This window comes from Neolamprologus brichardi, chromosome 7 (assembly GCF_056152115.1).
Source record: "Neolamprologus brichardi isolate AB-2024 chromosome 7, ASM5615211v1, whole genome shotgun sequence".
Taxonomy (NCBI): domain Eukaryota; kingdom Metazoa; phylum Chordata; class Actinopteri; order Cichliformes; family Cichlidae; genus Neolamprologus; species Neolamprologus brichardi.
The window spans coordinates 58,777,733-58,795,745 of NC_142110.1; the positions used below are offsets into that span (position 1 = coordinate 58,777,733).

The 18,013-nt window shown below is 41.9% G+C and overlaps 1 protein-coding gene across 2 annotated transcripts in view; it reads right to left on the reverse strand.

Annotated features, from left to right (window-relative positions):
* nrg1 (neuregulin 1) overlaps positions 1 to 18,013 on the reverse strand; it is a 59,842-nt gene that overhangs the window by 25,057 nt on the left and 16,772 nt on the right. For both annotated transcript variants that reach the window (XM_087843970.1, XM_087843968.1), the window contains exons 5-7: positions 4,757 to 4,859; positions 3,866 to 4,016; positions 3,651 to 3,772 (exon numbers count right to left, since the gene is read on the reverse strand). In XM_087843970.1, the coding sequence (XP_087700096.1) occupies positions 3,651 to 3,772; positions 3,866 to 4,016; positions 4,757 to 4,859 (376 nt within the window). The remainder of the gene's footprint in view (positions 1 to 3,650; positions 3,773 to 3,865; positions 4,017 to 4,756; positions 4,860 to 18,013) is intronic.

Here is an 18,013-nt window from a genome sequence, read left to right on the forward strand (position 1 = left end):
CCCTCAAGGTCTGGAGTTCGACACCCCTGTCAAATGCCATGTTTAGGTCAAAAAACACTGCTGGCACAACTTTATCATCATCCAAATTGCACATAACATTCTCAGCAAAGTAACAGTTTTCATTTTTTGTGGAACATCTAAAACCAAAATGTGTTGGATGAAACAGTTGATTGGTCTCTAAATTATCAGTTAATTGTACTGCCATAACCTTTTCAAGTACCTTTGATAGAACAGGAAATATGGAAATTACACAATTATTACTATTAAATTTATGTGCCATAGAACCATTGTCTCTGATAACACAGGTAAACAAAAACATGTTTGTAATAATCAGAAACACAACACACTTTTCTAAACCATTTTATAGATCTGCTTTTAGTTTTTTTTCTGTCACATTAACTTTTTGAATTATGAGTAATATTAATTTGCAATGGATTTGCATAGTGTAACCAGATCTGCCTTTAATATGTTCCTTACCACCTTCTACAGAAGCTAATCCATCATGTGGTCATCATGAGGAACAGACCTTATTGTAGAATCCAGGGTGGGATATATACAATTTTGTGCTTATTTTTTCAGAGAATCCTATTGTCTTCAATTAAGATGGCGGCGCGCACAGACGCAGCAGCTCTATGCTCTCCACTTAGGTGCCTTTCCTTTTTGTTTCTCCTGTTTTTATTATTCTTTTGTTTATCTTATTATGTAAAGCCAAATTTTCCGACAACCATCTGGAATTATGCAAGATCGGATATAAGAGCCAGATCCCAATTACCAGTGATTATCAGAGGGTGCACAACATCCCCCCAGAGATAGCCAGAACATCGGGTTCTCCGTGGATTGTTATTGGCTCTGCCAAGAAACGCAGGCGGCGGAAGGAACGCAAACAAAAGCAGGGGATGCCGGTCGGGCCTGCTAGCCAGGCTAAAGAAGCAGCCTTTCAAACGCTCCTGAGCATCTTCCTGACCAACGCACAGTCGGTGGTCAACAAAATAGACGAACTGAACCTACTTCTCGCCGCACAGCCAATCATCCGCGACTGCTGTGTCCCAATCGTCACGGAGACATGGCTACAAGAGGGAATTCCCGACACCTCCGTGCAGCTAGCAGGCCGCACAATGCACCGCAGCGACAGAAAGTCTACAGCGGGGAAAAGCAGAGGAGGAGGTTTGTGCATTTACATACATAACAACTGGTGCACAAACACTAAGATCACCACAGTCTGCTCCCCGGACATAGAGGCAATGTCTGTCATGTGCAGACCTTTCTACTTGCCCAGAGAACTGCCTGCAGTGCTAATAACAGCAGTCTACATACCACCGGACGCTAATGCTAGCTCAGCCCTTGCATACCTGCATGACATGATCTCCAAACAGCAACGGACATACCCAGAGGGAGTACACATCATTGCAGGGGATTTCAACAGAGCATGCTTAAGAACTGTGCTGCCTAAATTTGTACAACATGTGAAATGCCCTACGAGAGGAAATAACACCTTGGATCATGTTTACTCAAATATTAAGCAAGTCTACAGATCTGTTCCCCTCCCCCACCTGAGCATGTCCGACCACCTCTCCCTACTCGTTGTCCCGGCATACACACCACTCAGGAAAAGGACAAAGTCCACCATCAGAACCATTAACACCATTTCTGAGGAAGCTCTCGCTCAATTGCAGGGCTGTTTTGCTCTCAAAGAGTGGAGTGTCTTTGAACAGGATGACCTAGAGACTCACAGAACCGCAGTGCTGGGTTACATCAAACACTGCATGGACACCGTCACCATGGAAAAGTGGGTCCGGGTCTACCCCAACCGTAAACCATGGATGACAAGCAAGGTTCAGGCACTGTTAAAGGTACGCAACTGTGCATACAAATCTGGGGACCAGGATATGTACAGCAGAGCAAGAGCAGACCTTAAAAAAGGCATCAGAGCAGCAAAACTGGACTATTCAAACAAGCTATCAGATCACCTCTCTGATAACAACTCCAGGAAGGTATGGGAGGGCCTGAAACACATCACCAATTACAAAGCCAATGGGACAAATATAGATAATATGGACATCTCGTTAGCAGAGGAACTTAACTACTTTTTTGCCCGCTTCGAGAAAACTGCAGTCACCCCCACCATGCACACCACCCTGCGCACAGCGTCCTTTGAGCACAGCCCCCACACATTTAACCTCCAACAACATCAGGTCCGCAATGTGTTCAGAGCAGTAAATCAGAGGAAAGCTGCTGGGCCCGACGGAATACCTGGTAGAGTGCTCAAAGCCTGTGCCTCCCACCCAGCTTCGACCCCCACCAGTTTGCCTATAAGGCAGACTGAACTCCTAGTGTCCTTCTACCGTGCCACTATCGAGAGTGTGCTGGTGCACACCATCCCTGTGTGGTGCACACCATCCCTGTGTAGTACACTGGTTGCACAACAGCTGACAAGAAGAGACTACAGAGGGTCATCAAAACTGCAGAGAAGGTGATTGGCTGTCCACTCCCCTCGATTTTAGGGTTCCTCCATGTGCTGAATCCCACTTTAATCCCTTCCATACTCATTTTGCTGGTTAGAGGCAAGAAAAAGTTTGGTTTTTTTTCCTTCTTTTTCAATTTCCATCTTCTACTAAAGTAATTCAAGTATAAGCTGTGCTACTATAGCGCCAGGTTCAGTTAACTTTGTACAAAAACTGCTGGTTGAATCATCTTCCAACAAGCAACAACTTTTTACTTTCTTAATTGGAGTATATTTCAGAGCCTGTACTTTTTCGCTTTTATTTGAGTAAAGAAGTTGAATTATTAAATGGACTTATTCTTATATAGCACTTTTCTACTCTTCCGGAGTACTCAAAGCACTGTATACAACATGCCACACTCACCCAATCACACCCATTCTCACAAGCACTTTCTCTATACGTAGTGCTTTCTAACTACTATCACACACATTCATACTCTGATGGACGCATCACAGAGCAACTTGGGGTTAGGATCTTGCCTAAGGATACTTGACATGCAGACTGGAGCCAGGGATCAAACCACCAACCTTCCGATCAGTAGGTGACCTGCTCTACCTCCTGAGCTACAGCCACCCCTAGTACTTCAAGTTTTAATGGAGTTTTTTTTTTTTTGGTCTGTACTTCTAAGTAAGTACAGAATGTCTGTATTTTTGCCACTCTGGGTGAGAGTAATATAAAGCTTTAGCTTTATGTAATTTCAAGACTATGATCAGTATTACTTTAGTAGTTAATGCTGTTTTTAGAGCAAAATCTATTGTTCACTAGTTTTTTCACAAGTTAATTTATTTCACTATCTAAAAATGGAAGGCAATTTTCAACTATATTTCAACTAAAACTTGATTTGACACTTGACACACAGATTAAAAGTAAAGCTCAATTCTACCAGGGAAATCAAATTCCCCCACAGCTTTTCTTAAAGTGTGCACTGTATATTTCAAGCGATTAATGGTTCTAATCACCAAAGTCACATATGTGCTAAACAGTGTCCCACGTACCCTACATAGTATCATTTGCTCTGGCAACAAATTCAATTACTACATTATACATAGTGTCCTCTTGTGTTACCTGGACCCCAACCAAGTAGTAACCAAGTATAGTAACTCAATAATACCAAATACCCGAAGTGAAAATATAAAGTCATTCTCTTACCTTTGACTGGAGATGTTGGTGAGTGTGGTAGGATTATGCACAGATAAGGTATATTTGCTTGTGGAAAAGTTTGTCTCTGTCTCCTTTTCATCTGTATGCTTCATTGTCCTTCCATTATGTTGCTATAAACAGAAAGCAGAAACCACACTGACAACTGTTATGAATTTACAGATTCAAATTGTGATTCCTTTTATTTGATAACAGTAACAGCATACACCAATAAGCTGCAAATCTTGAAGAGGAAAGTTAGAATTTGGGCGTCCAGTGGTAGAGTTTGCCACATTGGAGTCAATACCAGTACTGGTATTCTTCCTCTTATTCCTTAGACGTTGCCTTAAACGGTCCCGCAGTTTCTTTCTCTGCTTCCTGTTTGTAAAGAAACAAAGTAGATCGTGAAAGAGCCCAGATCGCAACTTGGATACATAACTGATGGCAGTCCCACATAAACAAAAAGATAGTAAAAGTAATTCATAGTTGATGCTAGCAAAAGTAATTTATGTTTATAACAACATTGTACAACAGTACAATGAATATGGTTGTATTGTCCACTAGCAACACAAATTCCTCAAAATTCTCTCAGCCCACTTGGTTTTACCGTATCTCTGATCATTGATCTATGGATGATGTCCAGCTTTATAGGTAACTTTAGAAATGTTATGATGGTTTCACTGTGTGAAGAAGTGCCATGGATGAATGTAACAGACTTTTGTAGCTAAATCACAATAAAAGACACATCATATCATGCTTCCAATCGGATATTAAACAAACATACATTTTCAATTATAAAAATTGTAAAACTAATAGTCTATACTAATGTTTGAGCCAAGGAGGTCTACTGCACAATTAAAATTGTACAATTGAGCATCTACTAATTAAAATACTTCAGAGTATCTCATCTTAACATCTTTTTTTATTCTTTGATCTGAATACTTTCTTTTATTGATGCCCCCTCTTTTTTATACATTTTGCATTCAATTATTCAACCACAACTGCAAAAGAGAAACTGCACCCTGAGTTTGGCGGTACAATATGAAACTATAATAAAATCAGGGACAGTACCTACATATTATACAATGAAAAACAAAAAATGGCATTAATGACATTACTTGGTTTTGCAGTAGGCAACCACACACATGATTCCAACGACTAGGAGCGCAATGCAGATTCCAGTTATTGTTAAAATACGTTTCTGATACAGCTCCTCAGCTTCTGAAAAAAAAGGACAACCATTCTTTAAAACATTATATCTAAACACACACAGTCAACCACAAACACACACAAAGACTCTGTCAGCCCTAAACCCAAACTATTTTTTAAAACGACTCTGTAATACAGTTTTTATATTTCTAGCAACCACAGTCCACATGCAAAGATTTGAAGAGAGATAAATCTGTGTCTTTAATCTAACTGAAATGTAATTATTAGAGGGGGAAAGGCACTGGCAGGTGTATTATGCTCTTTGATTCCCATAAGCTTATAATTCATATTATTATTTTTTTTTTTTGTCCAAAATTAATCTAATTTAAATCAGTTGTAGAGGTGACAAATAACAAAGTACAAATACTTCATTTCACATCACTGCATACCTTCAAATATCAAAGTGGTTTGAAACTAAACAGTTAATACACAAATAGGGATGTGTACCGGTATCCGGTGCCATTATGGCACCAGTTCTGAATAAACGGTAGTAATCAGACCGAAAAGCAGCGCACATTTCGGTGCTTTATTTCGGTGCTTTTTTTTCTTGAGATGTCATACACTTTGGATTCTAGCCAATCATTTTACCTTTCCAAGGATAGTTGGTGGGCCCAGGTAGGTATGTTATTTTAGAGCAGAGCTACAGATTAAAAACGCCCAAGGCGAAGCGGTCAAAAGTCTGGCTGTACTTCACAGCAAAAGATGCAAACTCAGCAGTCTGCAACAAGTGCTTTAAGGTGATACTGTGCAAAGGAGGAATCTGATGAAACACCTGGTGACGCATAGCGTTTTTTAAAAGCCGAGAAATGCACAGTATTTGATAGCTTGCTGCAAGACCTCACACCAAGCACATCTACTGCGGCTGTGGTGCCTGTTATCGGACCTGGAGTTAGCAACATCCCCCAAGAACCCGAAGAGGAGAGTCCTGGCCCCTAGCCCTGCCAGTGTAGCAGAAATGATGGCAGATGATAATAGTAGCAGCAGCCGTTCTTCTCTTAATGTGGCTTAATGTTGTTCATGTGTAATTTACGTTGAGTAGGCTAACCACGTTATTAAATTAATGCATGTAAGGTGACCTAGCAAACACCGTCGTAGTTACATGCAGCTGTCTTCTTGTTTGATGGCAGATACTCCCTTCACCCTGGCCAAAAAGGCTAAAATGACCAAAGAAAAAGTGGAAAACAGCTAAACATGAGAGGTCTTTGGACAAAGTTTGTGTTTTTTCCATTGTTTAAGCACTGCTTCCAGCCAAAAGTGATGCCATATATGCCCTATAGCTGCAGAAAAGGCTAACATTGTTGTCTTTTTACAAAAAAACAGCTAAACATGAGAGGTTTTTGGACAAAGTTTGTGTTTTCCATTCTTTAAGCACCAGTTTGAGCACCGTTTAAGCACTGGCACCACCACCAAGTACCGGTGTGGCATCAGTATCTGATAAAACCTAGACGATACCCATCCCTATACACAAAGGACTATCCTAACGGTGTTTCACCAGGGATTATTACATATAAAGTGACGGAAAAGGCAAAAACATGTAATTTATGCATGACTTATTGTATGTTTGTTTTGGGGAGTTTTGCCACATCAAAACGAGTGTCAATGTACATAAGATGTATTTGTGATACTTCAGAATCTAGCTAGACCTACAGAAGAGGAGCGAGCGTAAAAGGAGTAATATAGCAGGTAAATTAAAAGGCAATGTTTCAGTTAACAAGTATCAGCAGACACACAAACTGTTTGTGTTCAGCCTGCACACTGAGTCCACTTGTGTTTCCCAGGTAGAGGAAAGAGTGAGAGCAAACGTCACACAGCAATGGAGAATGATAAGAAATATAGGCCAATAGAGGTAGAAGAGAGGTCACAATTAAAGGTAAGGACTACTCAGTGACATTTGATAAACTTGGTGTTGGAAATCAGCCAAAACAATTCATGAAACATCTGCTTACATCTTCTTGAATTCAAATGTGTAAATCTACAAATATTAACAAAATCTCAGAGCCGCAGCAACAGAACAGGTCAGCTGATCACAGCCAGTGTACAAAGAAAATCTATTGAGGCTCATGTAACATATGTGTTAAATACTTGTGAATTTCACCCCAAACAGCTTTTTTTAAATTAAATATTTAATTTTGCATTTTAATCTCCTGCCTGTGTGATCTGAGTCTGTGTGTGTTCGTGTGTGTGTGCGCTACGTATGACGTAGGCGCGTGCATGTGTGCCCCGGTCACCGCTCCTTTCAGCATGGCCGGAGGAGAGGTGTCCTGGCAGACGCGACACACACAGCTCAGGCCTTTATTTCTGTGTTGCAGATGTGCAGTAAAAAGCCAAAGACCCAGTGCTGTCTCCTGTCTCTTACTTTCACGCCAGAACACAATGCCTAGACAGACGTAACATACAGATGGGTTACATTGGTGCATCAAGCATCGACGTCATCTCGATCACCATGGGGAGCTCTTTGTAATTCCCCTTGTTCCAAGTTGGTTACTTTTCCTAACTTGTGTGGGACTTTCTGAATGAGCTTGGACATTTAATCTGCTCAATTCTCATCCTGAATAACATTAGGTCTTAGTTAATAATACTGTGTTTGGTTTTGTACAGTTACACTATTTGGAATCTTGTTTTTTTGTGATTGTGCTTCATCCTTATGGAGTCTGGCTCTTAGGCAACAGTCACGTGTTGGGTCGCGCCTCTGCCCTTTGTAACACATAGGCAGCGACTGCCAAACAACCGCCAGCAGGCTCTTAAACGACTGCACACTCTCAAGCAGAGTCTTGACAGGAAGGCAGACATGAGAGATCACTTTGTTAAGTTCATGCAGAAGATGTTTGACAGTCAGCAAGCAGAGTTAGCACCGGCTTTGAAGCCTGAGGAAGAGTGCTGGTATCTTCCATTGTTTGGAGCATACCATCCGCAAAAGCCTGGACAAATACGGGTAGTTTTTGACTCGAGCGCGAAACACGAGGGGGTGTCGTTGAATGATGTCCTTTTAAGTGGTCCAGACTTGAACAACACTTTGGTTGGAGTGCTACTGCGGTTTCGAAAAGAGCTTATAGCAATAACTGCAGATGTGGAACAGATGTTCTACTGCTTTACTGTAAGGGAAGATCACTGGAACTACCTACGTTTTCTCTGGTACCGAGACAATGACCTCACAAAAGATGTGACAGAGTTCCGCATGACAGTGCATGTGTTTGGAAATACCCCTCACCAGCTGTGGCGATCTATGGGCTGAGAAAAGCAGCTCAAGCAGGAGAGGCAGAGCACGGCAAAGATGCAAGGGAGTTTGTTACCAGAAACTTTTATGTCAACGACGGTCTGACTTCACTCCCTACAGAAACAGAAGCCATCAGTCTTCTTCAAAGAACACAGAAGATGTTAGCTGAGTCCAATTTATGGCTACACAAAATTGCCTTAAACAGTAGCAAGGTAATGGATGCATTTCCAGCTGATGATCTGGCCAAGGACCTGAAAAACCTAGACCTAGGGACAGATCCTCTTCCTGTTCAGCGTAGCCTTGGACAGAGCTGGAGTCTTGAATCAGATTCTTTCACCTTCCAAGTTTCCAAGGAAGAAAGACCCTTCACTAAATGGACTGGTTCTTATATAGCGCTTTTCTACTCTTCTGAGCACTCAAAGCGCTTTACACAACTTGTGCATTCACCCAATGTGCACAAGCACATTGATCTAAGTGCTTTCTAAGTAACATTCACACACATTCATACTCCAATGGATGCATCGGAGAGCAATTTGGGGTTAATATCTTGCCCAAGGATATTTGCATGCAGACTAGGGGAAGTCAGGAATCGAACCACCAACCTTCCGATCAGTAGATGACCTGCTCTACCACCTGAGCTACAGCCACCCCTAAGTGAGGCATACTCTCTACAGTCAACTGCTTGTATGACCCCGGTATTACACAGACAGCAAGATTGTGCTAGGCTACATCTATAATGCTTCGCAAAGGTTTTACATCCATGTGTCCAACAGAGTCTCCAGAATTATGAAGTCCACTACATGCACACAGTGGAATTATGTTGCAACAGAGAAAAACTCAGCTGACATCGCAACAAGGCCGATTGCAGCAAGTCTCCTGTACAAAACAAGCTGGTTCACTGGTCCTCAGTTCCTAAAGCAGGCCCAACAACAGGTATCCCCATCAGTGACATTAAGTAAGTTTGACCTTGTTGAACCACAGCACGATGCAGAGATTCGCCCAGAAGTCAGCACCCTGACAACTAAGGCTACTGATAGACCTCTCAGTCCACAGAGATTTGAATGGTTCTCCTCATGGAAAACTCTGATAAATGGAATGGCGAAGCTCATCAGCGTGGTAAGATACAGGTCCAGGCTTTCAAAACAAGTCCCACAAAATCCACAAACACAGGCAAAATTTAGAGTGATCTGGAGTGTTCAACAGTTAGCATTCACGGAAGAAGTGAAACAATTGGAGAGAGGGAAACAAATTTCCAAAGCAAGTCCTCTGTGGAGGTTGAACCCCTTTATCAATCAGGATGGAGTGCTTAGAGTAGGTGAACGGCTCTCTTCAGCTGACCTTCCATATGATGAAAAACACCCAGTCATACTCCCCAAGAGACACGATGTGACAACTTTGTTAGTGAGACATCATCACCAGGAAGTTGCCCACTAAGGTCGCCACTTAACTGAGGGGGCACTTCGCTCAGCCGGTTTGTGGATAATTGGAGCAAGAAAGCTGGTTTCTAGCTTGATCTATGGATGTGTCATATGCCGCAAACTCAGAAGAAAGCCTCAAGAGCAAAAGATGTCTGACTTGCCTGAGGATAGGCTTTCCATAGAACCGTTCACCAGAGTTGGTCTAGATGTCTTTGGACCATGGAGTGTAGTGTCACGACGAACGAGAGGAGGCACAGCAGAAAACAAGCGATGGGCAGTGTTGTTTACGTGCCTATGAACACGAACAGTGCATATAGAGGTGATTGAATCCATGTCCACCTCAAGCTTTATTAACGCCTTAAGAAGGTGTTTTGCCATACGAGGACCTTCCAAGGTTCTCAGGTCTGACCGTGGAACCAACGTCGTCTGTGCCTGTAGAGAGTTAAGCATCTTTACAGATGACTCAGAGGTCCGAAATTACCTTAGTAATGAAGGGTGCTCATGGACCTTTAATGCACCACACTCATCCCATATGGGAGGCTCATGGGAAAGAATGATTGGTGTCGCTCGTCGGATCTTAGATGCCATGCTGCTGCAGTCGGGGCCTACCCATCTTTCTCATGAAGTCCTTGTCACCTTGATGGCAGAAGTGATGGCAATTATGAATGCTCATCCATTGCTTCCGGTGAGTACAGATCCAGAGTCACCAACAGTGTTGACACCAGCAATGCTTCTTACTCAGAAGGCAAACGTTGTGTCTGCTCCCGAAAGGGTGTTTGACTTGAAAGACCTATACAGGAAACAGTGGCGACATGTCCAATGTCTAGCCGACATCTTTTGGAAACGATGGCGACAAGAATATTTGACAACACTGCAGTCCAGAAAGAAGTGGATCAATGACAAAAGGGACATGCAAGTCGGAGACATTGTCTTACTGAAGGATGACCAACCAAGCGAAATGAATGGCCTATTGGTCTCATTGTTAAGAACATCCCTAGTCAAGATAATAAAATCAGAAAGGTGGAGGTTAGGGTTGTGAAACAAGGTGCTCCACGGATTTACCTATGTCCAGTTTCTCAGCTCATCCTTCTGTTCCCCAAGGAAACTATAAAGAAAGACTGAGGTATACAGAAAACTAAACAGTAAAGTAAAAGAAGTAGTGGTATAAAATAATTTATACCAGGCAGGGAGTGTGTTGGTATAACTTTAATGTGGTAATATGCTTTTGTTTGTATGATTTGGCTCCCTCTTGTGGCCACAGTTGGTACTTGGGAAGTTGTTATGCCCAGCTAGTTTGCTACAAGTGCTCAGTGGAGGTGAAACCTTTGCCCACGCATGCCTTTAAGTTTCCATTACATACTATAACCTCAACTATCTGATTTGTGATGCATGTGTAATGTGAGTATACCGAGTTACTATTTCAGCTGTGTGGTCATTACTCATTTGTAAAGCTACTTGTGTGCTAGCGACTGTATATTAGCATGTGTTTGCTAACTTGCTATGATCAATAATGCTAGTTAACTGAAGGTGATGTTTATGTTTAATTTAGGCAACCTTAAGATTTATATTTTTGCTGGTTGTCATGAAAACCAAGTTTCAATTAGTACATTATGTATGCTCAGTGAATGAGAAGGTAATTATCTGTTTTGTGTTTATTTAGTTTTACAAAAAGAAAAGAGAAAGGAGAGATAAGCTAAATCACGCCCACATCTAGTGAGGACAGAACAGTTAAATACTTGTGAATTTCACCCAAAAAACCTTTTGCATTTTAATCTCCTGCCTGTGTGGTCTGAGTCTGTGTGTGTTCTTGTGTGTGTGCGCTGCATATGACGTAGGCGCGTGCATGTGTGCCCCGGTCACAGCTCCTGAAAGGACCTTAACGCTTCATTAAAACAAAAAGCCTACTCTATCAGGCAATATATTTATTAAAAACAGTGACCTTGTGTGAAAGAATGATTGAACTGAATTACATTTGGCAGACGCGACACACACAGCTCAGGCCTATATTTCTGTGTTGCAGATGTGCAGTAAAAAGCCAAAGACCCAGTGCTCCCAAGACTCCTGCCTCTTACTTTCATGCCAGAACACAACGCATAGACAGGCGTAACATACAGATGGGTTACACTCACAATAGAAATTATTATTAGTTGTGATTCTTTTACCCACACTGAGCCATGCGAAGCCACTACAGGATCTCTACCTGTCGAATTTAGCTTTAACCCTGAGAGTACCTGCTTTCCTGTTTAATTGTGGAGGCAAAATTTATTTTACTCCTTTTATTTACCTAGAAGAATTAAGTTCTCTTTGTTCTTCTCTTTTTCTGTGCTCATGCTCTACATAACTGATTCAAGCAGATTACATTCATTTAGTATATTTAATTCAATTCAATTCAATTCAATTTTATTTATATAGCGCCAAATCACAACAAATGTCGCCTCAAGGCGCTTCATAGATACAGAGAAAAGCCCAACAATCATATGACCCCCTATGAGCAAGCACTTTGGCGACAGTGGGAAGGAAAAACTCCCTTTTAACAGGAAGAAACCTCCGGCAGAACCAGGCTCAGGGAGGGGCGGCCATCTGCTGCGACCGGTTGGGGTGAGAGAAGGAAGACAGGATAAAAGACATGCTGTGGAAGAGAGACAGAGATTAATAACAGACATGATTCAATACAGAGAGGTCTATTAACACATAGTGAGTGAGAAAGGTGACTGGAAAGGAAAAACTCAATGCATCATGGGAATCCCCCGGCAGCCTACATCTATTGCAGCATAACTAAGGGAGGATTCAGGGTCACCTGGTCCAGCCCTAACTATATGCTTTAGCAAAAAGGAAAGTTTTAAGCCTAATCTTAAAAGTAGAGATAGTGTCTGTCTCCCGAATCCAAACTGGAAGCTGGTTCCACAGAAGAGGGGCCTGAAAACTGAAGGCTCTCCCTCCCATTCTACTTTTAAATACTCTAGGAACAACAAGTAGGCCTGCAGAGCGAGAGCGAAGTGCTCTAATAGGGTAATATGGTACTACAAGGTCATTAAGATAAGATGGGGCCTGATTATTTAAGACCTTGTATGTGAGGAGCAGGATTTTGAATTCAATTCTGGAATTAACAGGAAGCCAATGAAGGGAAGCCAAAACAGGAGAAATATGCTCTCTCTTTCTAGTCCCTGTCAGTACTCTTGCTGCAGCATTTTGGATTAACTGAAGGCTTTTCAGTGAGTTTTTTGGACATCCTGATAATAATGAATTGCAGTAGTCCAGCCTGGAAGTAATAAATGCATGAACTAGTTTTTCAGCATCACTCTGAGACAGGATATTTCTAATTTTAGAGATGTTGCGCAAATGGAAGAACGCAGTCTTACATATTTGTTTAATATGTGCGTTGAAGGACATACCCTGGTCAAAAATGACTCCAAGGTTCCTCACAGTGTTACTGGAGGCCAAGGTAATGCCATCCAGAGTAAGAATCTGGTTAGATACCATATTTCTAAGCTTTTCAGCGCCGAGTACAATGACCTCAGTTTTATCTGAGTTAAGAAGCAGAAAGTTAGTGGCCATCCAAGTCTTTATGTCTTTAAGACATTCCTGCAGTTTAACTAATTGGTGTGTGTTATCTGGCTTTATGGACAGATAGAGCTGGGTGTCATCTGCATAGCAGTGAAAATGTATGCTATGTCTTCTAATGATGCTGCCTAGGGGAAGCATGTATAATGTAAACAGAATTGGTCCTAGCACTGAACCCTGTGGAACTCCATAATTAACCTCAGTGTGTGAAGAGGACTCTCCATTTACATGCACAAATTGGAGTCTATTAGATAGATATGATACAAACCACTGCAGTGCAATACCTGTAATACCTACAGCATGTTCTAATCGCTCTAACAGGATATTATGGTCAACAGTATCGAATGCTGCACTAAGGTCAAGAAGGACAAGCACAGAGATGAGTCCGCTGTCAGAGGCCATAAGAAGATCATTTGTAACCTTCACTAAAGCTGTTTCTGTGCTGTGATGAACTCTGAAACCTGACTGAAACTCTTCAAATAAACCATTCCTCTGCAGATGATCTGTTAGCTGTTTGACAACTACTCTTTCAAGGATTTTTGATATGAAAGGAAGGTTGGAGATTGGCCTATAATTAGCTAAGACTGCTGGGTCTAGAGATGGCTTTTTGAGTAAAGGTTTAACTGCAGCCACCTTGAAGGCCTGTGGTACATAGCCGATTATTAGAGATAGGTTGATCATATATAAGATCGAAGAATTAATCAATGGCAGGACTTCTTTGAGCAGTTTTGTAGGAATGGGGTCTAAAAGACACGTTGATGGTTTGGAGGAAGTAATTATTGAAGTTAACTCAGAAAGATCGATTGGAGAAAAAGAGTCTAACTTAACATCAATGGAACTAAGAGTAGCTGTAGATAATATTACATCTGTGGGATGATTATTGGTAATTTTTTCTCTAATGATAAAAATTTTATTTGTGAAGAAGTTCATGAAGTCATCACTAGTTAACGTTAAAGGGATGGTTGGCTCAAAAGAGCTCTGACTTTTTGTCAGCCTGGCTACAGTGCTGAAGAGAAACCTGGGGTTGTTCTTATTTTCTTCAATCAGTGATGAGTAGTAAGCTGTTCTGGCTTTGCGGAGGGCTTTCTTATAAAGCAACAAACTATTTCTCCAGGCTAAATGATGATCCTCTAAATTTGTGACACGCCAATTCCTCTCCAGATTACGAGTCATCTGCTTTAGGGTACGTGTTTGAGAATTACACGAATTACACGAATTTAAGAGACCACACTTTTTCATTTTAACTTAAGTAAAAGAAAATCATTCATTACTTCAACTTTAAGCAGAATAGATTTTAACACAAGTATCTATACTTCTGTTTCTACTTTTCCCACCTCTGATCTTACAAAACTTTTAGTCAGTAAATGAATAAGCAGAGAAATAATCCAACCATCCTTCAAGTGCCTATGCAACTCAGGGTTGCAGATGTGTTTTATATTAGCATTAGATCATCCAGAATCAATACAAAGGCAAAGGAAAGAAACAGCTATAAAACTATAAAGGACTATTAAAGTATTTTCTAATTTTTCTCACATTTTTCCAGACCGAATGCTATGTGATACTTCTATACAAACAAAACTGATACAACAAAGAATACGATGAATCTCACAGCCAAGCAGAGAGCTTGAGGAATAACACATAACACCAACACATAATACACTCCAACACAGATTTGAAGACCTAAAAGTTATTGTATTCAATCTTTCTACTAATAACTTATTCTACAAATAACCTTATTTCTACAATAATAGATGTATTTAACAGTGCTCCCCCCCCCATCATTTTTGCCATCTTTCTGTGTTTCTTGCTTCACTTTCAGCTCAGCCACACTGCTCACTGTGGATGGCTGCACTCTCTATTTGTTTTGACAAAGATTTTTGTCTGTTCAAAGGGAGCTCCCCCCCTCCCTTGTGCCACCAAGAAGTGTCCTTCCTCACAGGAGATTTTGGAATTGCTTGGTTTTTATTTATAATCTTTTTTTTTTTTTTACCTTGCAACATGAAGAACCTTGAAAGAAGTATTGATTTGTCTGTATACTTGTATATATATGGACTGAGTAGTCCATGTTATTACAAGAAGCAGGCAAGCGGACATCTGCACAGACCCCTTCGCTCACCATCTAATGATAACATTTATGTTGAACCTGTTTAAAAAAATGCATTTGAAAAGACTTGGAATGAGCTACCTAGATACTTAAGACCTGCAACTACAACTTTAAATCTCCACCATAAATGCATCACATCATAGTGTAAGCAGGCATTATGTTCTTATTACTGAGCAAGTATTTCCATGCTGTCACTGGAGTCACCAGGATGTAGAACATAAAAAATGAACAAATTCAGCATTCAGCTTGCCAATCAGATTTAAATACTCAGAAACTGAGCCCAAGAAGAGAAGCCCAGACCTCTGCTGATTCTCATTCCCACCGCTTCACACTTGGCTGCGAACCATTCCAAAGCACGCTCAAAGCCATCACCCGATGAAGCCAAAAGAACCACATCATCCACAAAAAGCAAAGATGAGAATCTGAGACCACCCAGGTGAAAGCTTTCCGCCACTTGGCTACACCCAGAAATTCAGTCCATAAAAATTACAAACAGAATTGGCAACAAAGGGCAGTCTTGGCAGAGCCCATCACACACAAGGAACAAGTCCGACTTATTGCCGACTATGCGGACCAAGCTCTTGCAATGGTTGTACAAGTATCGAATGGCCCGTAACAGTAGGCCAGACACCCCATACTCCTGGAGCGCCTCCTACAGGACACCCCGAGGCCACACTAAGCTGGTTGGGCAAACTCCCATGCACCCTCAAGTATCCTTGAGAGGATAAAGTGCTGATCCAGTGTTGCACGACCAGGACGAAAACCGCATTGTTCCTCCTGTGTCCCAGGTTTGACTAACGGATGGACTCTCCTTTCCAGCACCCTGGCATAGACCTTGCCAGGGAGGCTGAGGAGTGGGATTTCCCTACAGTTGGAACACACCCTCCGGTCCCCTTTCTTAAAGATGGGAATCACCATCCCGGTCTGCCAATCCAGGGGTACTGCCCCTGATCTCCACTCAACAATGTAGAGGCGTGTCAACCCAGATAGTCCTACAACATCCAGAGCCTTCAGGATCTCAGGGCGGACCTCATCCACCCCAGTGGCTATGCCACAAAGGAGTTGTTTAACTGCCTCAGTGACCTCGCCCCTGGAGATTGGCGGGTTATCCAGTTTGTCCCCCGTCTCTGCTTCCTCCACGGAAGACATGCCAGTGGGATTAAGGAGGTCCTAAGTATTCCTTCTACCACCCAACAAGTCAGCAGTGCTCCACCCACACTATACACAGTGCCGGTAGCACACCGCTTTCCCCTCCTGAGTAACGTAACGGTTTGCCAGAATCTCTTTGAGGAAGTTCAAAAGTCTTTTTGAGTTTTTGCTTCAGCCACTCCCTGTTCCGCTTGGCCTGTTGGTACCTATCAGTTGCCTCTGAAGTCCCACAGGCTAACCAAGCCTGATAGGACATCTTCTTCAGCTTGATGGCTCCCCTCATCTCTGGTGTCCACCATTTGGTTCAGGGGTTACCACCACGACAGGCACCAGCCACCTTGCAGCTGCAGCTCAGTGCAGCGGCTTTGGCAGTGGAGATGCTGAACATTATCCATTTGGACTCAGTTTCCCCAGTCTCCCAAGGAATGCTGTTGAAGCTCTGCCGGAGGTGTGTGTTGAAGAACTCGTGGACCAGGGCCTCTGCTAGGCATTTCCAGTACACCCTCACTATACGTTTAGGCGCGCCAGGTCTGTCCAGTGTCCTCCCCGGCAACCTGATCCAACTCACCACCAAGTGGTGATCAGTTGACAGAGTATTAAATCCTGTGTATTTAACCACATGTTTTAATCCTTTAATGTTTTAACTTAACTAATGGGGACCTCATACCTGGTTAAAGCCTTGATCACATATAAGAATGTCTATATCAGCTAAAGAGAAATGAGCCTAAACTAATGAATGTCAAAAACAGACAATATCAGAATACTCAAAGTTAATCAAATGAGAAGTGGTTAAAGATCATCAGCCCAAAGATTACCAAAAAAAGGATGAAATTCAGAACAGCCTATCACCTTTTGCCATTTGACTGAAGTTCTATACCCAGATTTGAATTTGAGATGATTGCTTACTGAGACATGGGCCCTATCATTTCCAAGATAAGCACAAAAGATAAGTTCAAACTTTACCTTGCGTTTAAGACACAAACCTTTTTTGATGTACTGATATACCAAAATTAGTAAGTTAGAATTTTTTATATATTTCACATAATACTCTTCCTGTTGCATAGAACTTCCAGCAGGAACAAAATCAGATGGCATCATGCTTATGTAGTGCTTTTCTCCTCTATCTGAGCACTCAAAGCACTTTGGTTTGTAGACATCTTTGCACTTTAAATTCAGAGCAAGCTAAGAATAAATGCACTGGTCTGTTACTTAGAAAAACTTCAGCCAACTATATTAGTTCAGAATTTAAAAGGCATAATAAAAATGTACATCGTTTATGTAGTAGATTTTAGTATCAATGTTATTACAATGTTATTACAGTGGCCTCAATCAGCATGTAGTAGGGTGTGGTCTGAGGCTTGGCTGCAGGAGTGGGGTGGTGAAGTGGGTTCAGAGGACAGTGCCAGGGGACACTGGCAACTATCATCTAGTCATGCCTCCCCTATTTCAGTAGAGCGCCAGGACCTGGAAGGAAGAGCTGAAGCTGGGACTGGACAGCCACTGAGTGCAGAGTAGAGTAGAAAAGGTTATCTCTGGGTATGAGACAGCTGGCAGTGTGTGGCCAAAACTGCACTTCTAAATAAAATTACTGTTAACCACACAGTGTATGTTGTGCTGGACAAAATAACACTGGCGTGTGTTACTCACTCAACTGGGGAACCCCTAATAATAACCACGTGTATTTATGGCCCATATATGAAGTGCACTATGTTACCAGAAG